At 53.5% G+C, this 8,246-nt stretch overlaps 1 protein-coding gene across 1 annotated transcript in view; it reads right to left on the bottom strand.

Moving 5' to 3' along the window:
• The window catches only part of CUNH16orf71 (chromosome unknown C16orf71 homolog), a 12,991-nt gene that overhangs the window by 1,432 nt on the left and 3,313 nt on the right, over positions 1–8,246 (bottom strand). Inside the window, exons 3-8 of the mRNA XM_008058040.1 lie at positions 5,761–6,267; positions 4,006–4,123; positions 2,633–2,774; positions 1,483–1,620; positions 1,007–1,111; positions 430–709 (exon numbers count right to left, since the gene is read on the bottom strand). Of these exons, the coding sequence (XP_008056231.1) occupies positions 430–709; positions 1,007–1,111; positions 1,483–1,620; positions 2,633–2,774; positions 4,006–4,123; positions 5,761–6,267 (1,290 nt within the window). The remainder of the gene's footprint in view (positions 1–429; positions 710–1,006; positions 1,112–1,482; positions 1,621–2,632; positions 2,775–4,005; positions 4,124–5,760; positions 6,268–8,246) is intronic.

Raw genomic sequence — 8,246 nt, 5'->3', positions numbered from 1 at the left:
CTGCACTCCAGTCTGGGCGACAGAGTGAGACTCCAACTCAAAAAAAAGAAAAAAGAAGAAAAAAAGACCTTGTATGAGGGAAGTAATAGATGCTCATTAAAGGAAAATCATACAGAAAGAGGTGGCTAGTCTTGCAGCCCCGCAGAGAGTGACACCACGGCCCTCATACTGCCTCCTCCGGCCTCTCTCAGAGGACTGGGACCTCCGAGTTCCCCAGGGTTGTGCTTTATGTACACGTTTGTATTTGCATCCCTGCTCTAAGTGCATGGTAGTGTTGTGACTGAGTGCTACCAGAGAACTGGGGACAGTCCCTAATCTGAGGGTCCCCATCTTGGAAGGCATCTAAATGGAAGCGCAGGGAGGACCAGGGGACCACCAGGACTGAGTGCAGTCAGCCTACCTGCCCAGTTGCTCCTTGCATCCCCTTACCTGAGGTGTCCACAGCGGCCCCAGGGCATCCCTGGCGGTTTCTTGTCTGAGAGTATCCCCCAGAGCCCGGGGAATTCCTCCTTGGAGTCTGGCCTGGGTGCTGTGTCCCTCGGCCCAGAGTCTCATGTGTTGCTTCCTCCCAGTTCCCAGTGTGGCTGCATCTTCAGGGGCCTGAGCCTTCCGGCCCCTGGGACTGTCTCCGGCAGGCAGCAGGGGCTGAGTTGTCCCCTTCCGAGAGGCCCTGAGCTGCTGGAGCAGCTGACTCTTCCCAGTACAGCTCCTGGGACGCAGGAGACCCAGCTCAGACACGGCTGTGGAGACCACACCCCTGGCATATGTCTGAACCCGGAGGATGACAGGTAGTTTCAGCTCTGGTTCCCAAGAAAGAATATGCCTCAGGCAGCTGCTGGCCACTGTTAGGACCCTCTGGGAAGCAGACTGGATGACTGGTGCTGTGCCGGCCCTTCTCTGCAGTGGGTGCAGAAAGACCTCCCCGAAGACAGTAAATATGCCAGGTCAGGAAAGCAGGGGTGGGACATCCCAAGGCAGTGGGGGCTGGGGGATCCCTCATGGTTACCGTAGCCCCTGGGAAGAAGGAGAAGCCCGTTCCGCTGGGCCTTGCTGGTCTCCCAGGACTGCTGTTTCCTCCTCCTCCTCCTCCTCGCTGTTGGAGGAGTTGTGGCTGAAGGGGTGGGGAGAGGAAAGGGGTTTGCTGATTGTGCCCCAGTCCACCCTGCCAGGTCTGGTCCCGCTGGGCACTCGAGCACTTGGACCTCCCTGATGACCCAAGGCAGGAGGGCAGCAGACACACTGAAGGGCCTGCGACTTCCTGCCAGGGGGTGGAGGGTGGGTGCAGGATGTGGAGCCCAGCCTGAGGAATGTACCCTCTGTCCCTCTCTCCCCACCAGCCCCCCTGTAGGGGACCAGGCAGGGCTGATGGCCAGGTCCAGTTCTGGGTTGAAAGCACTTCTCAACTGAGCAGGGTTCTGAGCCGTTCGAAGTCCCTGTTTGCAAAGTGGTGAGTCTGCCGCGGGCTGTCCCTGCTCTCTGTACCTCCCTGGGGATGGATGGTCTGGGGGCTCCGTCTGCCGCAGGTCAATGAAGACGGTGGGAGGCTCTGTCTTGAGCCTCACCGCCTTGGTCAGCTTTGGGCCTGGCTCAGCGCAGGAGCTTGGCTTCCTTGAGACACATCTGTGAAGGGAAAAGCAGGGCCCTGAGTCGCTTCTCTGGGACTACTCTGTGGCCAGCACTGGGGTAATGGCTGCCCCCCAGCAAGTGCCTACTATGTCTCGCAGGGCACTTCACACACATTGGCTCTTTTACTCTTCAGAACAGCTCTCAGATGGAGGCCAGCGCTGCCCCATAGAACTTTCCATGAAGACTGAAGTGCTCTATATCTGAGCTGTCCATTATGGTAGCCACTCACCACTGATGGTTATTTCCATGTACATTTAAATGAATTAAAATCAAAGGACTGAATAAAAAATCCAGTTCCTCACTGGCACTAGCCACGTTTCTAGTGCTCAGTAGCTATATGTGGCTAACGGCTGCCATATAAAACAGTGCAGGGCTGGCCATTGCTCATGGGTACCTTTGTTCCCAGGCACAGGAACACACTGCAACCAGCTCAGAATGGAGCGGGGAAGGAGGGAAGGAGGGGAGAGCGGAGAGGGGTGGGCAGGACTGCAGCTGGGCCTTCACGGGCCCCAGGCCCTGGCTCCACCTTTGTCCCCCGGCTTCATCACAGCTTGACTGCCAGCCATGTGGCGGGACAGGTGGCAGCCAACAGCCCTTCCCGGCTACTCGGAGATGGAGACTGGGGAATCCCAGGGAAAGGCTGTGATTGGCCTGACTGAGGTCACATGCCCAGAGCTAGAGCCCAAGGGGCAGGGTCACCTGATAGCCTTCCTATTCCCAGGGAGGCTGTGAGACTAGTGAGGAGAAGGTCCTCATAGGGCTTGGGGAAAGAGCAGGTAGCCTGGGGCTTGGGTCTCAGCTCTGCCATTTACGGCTAGGGAAACTGAGCCTTAGTTTCCCCACAGTTTCCCCATCTCCAAGATAACTGGATTATCTCAGGTAATAGGGGCACCTGCCTGATCAGAATCTGGAGAATGACCCCACCCACGGTAGTCCCAATCGATGCTGCATGACCGCGGGGCCATTCTAAAGACATGACAGGGCCAGGACTGGCGAGAAGTCCCACCTGCTCCTGGCCTCCTGCTCCTCGCTGTCCTGGGGGGTATCAGCAGGTGCCTTCCGGTCAGAGGCAGAGGCCCTGGGCTGTGTGGGGCCCAGGAGGGTCAGCCATTCCATGAGCCTGTCCTGGGCGCTGGGCACAGTGTGGTCTGAGGACAGCCAAGACAGGAGGCGGCTCAGTTGGGACCCAACAGCAAATGTCCCTCAGGCTCCTCTGCTGCCCCTGCCCACCCTCTCAGTCCTCAGCCGTCTGCGGACTCCACCTCTCGTCCTGTGGGGCTGAGGGGTCAGGCTCTGTGAGCAGGGACTGCCACACAGGAGCCTTGCAAAGCAGGAGTGGCTTTTTCAAGACGCCCCAACCCTGCCTGTCAGGAGTGGCCTTCAGAAACAGTTCTGGGAGCTTTTTTTTTTATAGCAACAGGATAGTCCTCTATAGATCTTTCCAAAGTAACTTTGTCCTCGCTGACATCATAAGCACATGACGCTCACTGGGTTGCAGAGCATTCTGTGGTATCACTGACTTAGCCTGGGTCCTATGAACGTGGGTTATTTCCAAGATTCCACAATTTTAAACAACACTGCAGTGGACATGCTTGCAGATACACCTCTCCCACTAGGATACGTGTGTAGGATGGATTTTCAAAGTGGAGTAGCTTGATCAAAGGCTTGTGTGGCTTTGAAATAGAGAACAGATTCTGCCACACTGCCCTCCAGAGGGCATGTCAACTATACCCACCCCGCCCTGGAGGAGGGCCAGCTTCACCTCCACCACAGGTATGTGAACTGCAAACAAAACTCGTCTTAAATAGCAGGGGCAGTCAGCCACAGTGAGTCCTGAGTCCTCACTCCCCTGCCTCAGACCTGCCTCCACTAGCCGCTGGGGGCTTGCGCTGTACTCGCAGAACTGCAGAGGCACAAATGCAGTGACAGCGGCGACATCCTTGGCCTTCCTTTCTAACTGAGGAGGCCAGTGGGAGCAGGAGTGTGCTCAGGAGCTGATGAAGGTGCAAAGGAAGCAGGACTTCCGTTCCCCCCAGCAAGGAAGAGGAAGGGAGAAGGAAGGAAGGCCTGAGGGGGTGGGGAGGAGTAGAAGGTGGAGGTCGTGGGGTGGGGACAGTGTCGGGAGAGCCCTCTTGTGTCCCCAGGATCTGGCCCCGGCCTGGCATGTAGCAGGCAGTCACTTATATAGTGAATGAATGAATGAATGAGGGCTTTCAAACAACATGAGAGTTCAGGATGGTGAGGGGCCATGCAAGCAGGGAGGAAAAGTGCAGGCTGCGGGGCTGCCAGTGCCCAGCCTGCGTCTCCCCATCCCATTACTGAAGGACCAGAAAGGAGCTGCTTGTGGGATTCACTTGGGCTCAGCGTTCAAAGTCAGACCTTGGACTTGACAGTGGTCTGCTGCCCACCACGTCATTCCAGGTGCACGAATTCCCTCGTTGTCTTTTTGCCTTGCCAGACTCTGAAGGATATAATCCAAATCCCAATCTTCAAATTGCTGAAATAATGACACAGGTGAGATTATGAGGCTGCCACAGAGCCCTAGAGGCACAAGCACCTACTGCCCAGCTCCCATTACCAAATGGATGGTCGTGGATGTTGTAGGGCAGAACCAGGGTTTAAATGCACAACAGCATGTGCAGATGGGCTCGTCCCCTTTGTGATGACAGATTGAACACCTCCATTAAGGTGTGGGCGGCCTTCTTTAAAAACTGTTTAAGCCCTTACAGGTTTAAAATATTTGGAGACACTCTCCAACCTGGGCAACAGTGAGACTCTGACTCTATAAATAAATAATACAGGCCGGGGATAGTGGTTCAAGTCTGTAATCCCAGCACTTTGGGAGGCCAAGGCAAGAGGATTGCTTGAGTCCAGGGGTTCGAGACCAGCCTGGGCAACTTGGTGAGACTTCATCTCTACAATAAATCAAAAAATTAGGCCAGGCACGGTGGCTCAAGCCTGTAATCCCAGCACTTTGAGAGGCTGAGGTGAGGGGATTGCCTGAGCCCACGAGTTCGAGACCAGCCTAGGCAACTTGATGAGACCTCGTCTCTACAATAAATCAAAAATGAGCCAGGTGTGGTGGCACACACCTGTGGTTCCAGCTACTTGGAAGGCTGAGGCGGAAGTATTTTCTGAGCCCAGCAGGTCGAGGCTACAGTGGTCATGAGCTTGCCACTGTACTCCAGCCTGGGCACACAGAGTGAGACTCCAACGCAAAAAAAAAAAAAAGAAGGAAAGATAGTTTATTTAGAAAGTAAATTAGGCCAGGCTCGGTGGCTCAGCCTGTAATCCCAGCACTTTGGGAGGCCGAGGCGAGTGGATTGCCTGAGCTCACAGGTTTGAGGCCCACCCAGGCAACTTGTCAAGACCTCATCTCTGCAATAAATCAAAACTTAGCTCGGTGTGGTAGCGCATGCCTGTAGTTTCAGCTACTTGGAAGGTTGAGGTGGAAAAATCTCCTGAGCCCAGCAGGTCGAGGCTGCAGTGGCTGGAAGCGTGCCACTGCACTTGAGTCTGGGTGACAGAGTGAGACTCCAACTCAAAAAAAAAAAAAAGAAAAAGAAAAAGAAAGAAAGAAAGTTAGAGAGAGAAGCCAAAACGTTTAAATCTCCAAGTAATGTATTATTTATTTATTATTATTATTTTTTATTTGGAGTCTCACTCTACCGCCCAGGCTGGAGTGCAGTGACACACTCATGGCCACCACAGCCTTGACTTGTTGGGCTTAGGTGATTCTTCTGCCTCAGCCTTCTAAGTGGTTGGAACTACAGGCGCGCGCTACCACGCCCAGCTAATTTTAAAAAGCTTTGTAGGAATGAGGTCTCACTACATTGCCTTGGCTGGTCTCAAATTCCTGGGTTCAAGTGATTCTCCTGCCTCTGCTTCCCAAAGTGTTCTTGTTTTCTCTCTTTAAAGAAGGCTGTGCTGCTTGTTCTGCATTCTCGCTACTTCCACCTGCAGCTCTCTGCTAGGCCCTGCCTGCTGGGGTGTGTACACCGGCTGGTGGGCCTGCGCTTGTGGGCCTCGGGTCCTAGCAGGCCAACCCTCAAGCTGCCTGTGGAGGGCTCTGGGAAGGTGGCCACACTGCAGGGGACAGGCCCAAGGAAGAGCCAGAAAGGAGGTGATGCCTACCTGAAGCGAGAGCACCGGCAGCCCCTCCCGAGGCGCCTCTAGGGGCATTTCTGGGCTGGGCATCGATTTGGCAGTATGCCCAGGTAGCTCCTTCTCCTGGCTCTGGTCCCTGCAGGCTGGGTCCCAGGCACCCCAGGTGACCTTCTGGAGGATGTCCTTCTCTATCATCTTTCTTCTCTCCTGTCGGAGGGTTCTGTAGTTTACAGGCTCCTGTGATGTGGTGCTCAGGGGTGCTGCCTTCAGATCTCCTTCCTGCGAGGAGAGGGTGGCTTCTCCCTGCCAACTCCAGGGGAGACACTGGGACCCCTTAGTGTCGATGGACACGCTTCCAAGGCCGTCTTCCATCCACTTGGGGGTCTCCTCGGTCATCCTGCAAGGAGAGCTGACCTCACCATGACCCTCCAGAGGCCTGCCAGGGTCTCTTACTTCCCAGGAGGCTGAATTCCGTGGACTTGCATGCCATCCACTGCCGGGTTCTGTGGCAAATCCTGAAGGCACCAGAACTGGCTGTGGAGAAAACAGGGGTCCTCAGTACCCTCAGAAACACACTTCAGGCTGGACTTGGTGGCTCAGCCTATAATCCCAGCATTTTGGGAGGCCAATGCGAGTGGACTGCCTGAGCCCGCGAGTTCGAGACCAGCCTGGGCAACTTGGCGAGAACTCGTCTCTACAATAAATAAGAAATTAGCTGGGCGTGGTAGCACGCGCCTGTAGTTCCAGCTACTTGGGAGGCTGAGGCAGAAGTATTGTCTAAGCCCAGCAGGTCAACGCTGGGGTGGCCGTGAGCATGCCACTGAACTCCAGCCTGGGCGACAGAGTGAGACTTCAACTCAAAAAAAGAAACATGCGACAGGGAACTTTTCAAAATAAAATATGTGTAAGCCGGGCTCGGTGGTTCAGCCTGTAATCCCGTGCCTTTGGGAGGCTGAGGTGAGTGGACTGCCTGAGCCCGCAGGTTTGAGACCCGCCTGGGCAGCGAGACCTCACCTCTACAATAAATCAAAAAATCAGCCAGGCGTGGTAGCGCATGCCTGTAATTCCGGCTACTTGGAAGGTTGAGGCGGAAGGATCGCCAGAGCCCAGCAGGTTGAGGCTGCGGTGGCCAGGAGCGGCCACTGCACTCCAGTCTGGGCGACAGAGTGAGACTCCAACTCAAAAAAAAAATGTGTAAAACATGAAATGTTTCATCCTAACCACTTTTAAGTGCACAGTTGAGTGGCATTTGTAACATTCATAATGCAACGTCATGCAACCATTGCCACCATCTGTTTCCAGAACTTTCCCATCACCCCAAGCAGAAATTGTGTATGCCAGCAGTCACACCCCATTCCCCTCTCCCACCCCTGGTCACCTCTAATCTGCTTGTTGTCTCTTGATTTGCCCATTCTAGTTGTTTCATCTATGTGGAACTATATGATACTTGACCTTTGGTGACTGGCCTCATTCACTCAGCATGTCCTCAGAGTTCATCCATGTTGTAGCATGGATCAGTGCTCATTCCTTTGCATGGCTGAATAACATTCCCCTGTATAGACAGACCATGTTTTGTTTGTCCATTTATCAGCTTAGGGACATTTGAGGTGTTTCCGTTGTGTGTAGTGCTGCCATCAACATCAACATACAAAAATATTTTTTTCCCTTAGGAATTTAATTTTGTTTCTCCTAATGCTTTACAGTTCTTGCGAGGGGCATGGGGGGGCATGTCTTGCCTTTTGACTCTGGGTACCTATATTTATGCTAGAGAAGTCAGCTGTGGCTAGTTGTGATGCTCTTAGCTTGGCCTGAAGCCATTAAAGCAGCAACTCTGGATGAAACCAACAAGCATGAGCCATTTTAGAGATGTACGTGGTCCTCAGGTGTGACTTGATAAGAGAATCCATACAACCACGGACAGCTAGAAAGCTACTGTTAAGCATGGATTGGATGGAAACACACCTCTTAGGTATCTGGCTATGTAAATTCAAGGCTGGCTGGACAGGGTGGCACACGCCTATAGTCACAGATACTTGGGAGGTTGGGGCGAGAAGATCGTTTGAGCCTAGGAGTTTGAGGCTGCAGTGAGCTATGATGGTGCCACTACACTCCAGCCTGGGTGACAGAGACCCTGTGTGAGATACATACATACATACGCGACTAAAGTGGGACATGTTGTTACAGCACCGGTGCAGTAGTTCAATGGTCATGTTGGAGCTCAGAAAACAATACCCCCAAAACTGTTTTGACAGGCTTACAAGGCCCGAGAAGATCAAGTTCCCTCTAACCCCATCCTGTTCTCCCGACCAAGCACCTCTCTCTGGAATTTCTGTATCTGACCAAGAAAGCTTCTGGCCAAAAGAAATGCAGTTACCCTAAGCCCCTCCCTAGGGATCTTATCAAATAACCAAGAAAGATCAACCACTTCTGTTCTTCCCAGGCAGCTGAAGAGAGACTACCTGGGGAACTTTAGCTGCATCCCAGATTACCAAAAAAAAAAAAAAAAAAAAGGC

The sequence above is a fragment of the Carlito syrichta genome, unplaced genomic scaffold (genome assembly GCF_000164805.1).
Source record: "Carlito syrichta isolate Samal-C Ts95f unplaced genomic scaffold, Tarsius_syrichta-2.0.1 Scaffold303189, whole genome shotgun sequence".
Lineage (NCBI taxonomy): Eukaryota > Metazoa > Chordata > Mammalia > Primates > Tarsiidae > Carlito > Carlito syrichta.
This window is presented reverse-complemented; position numbering and strand designations above follow the sequence as displayed.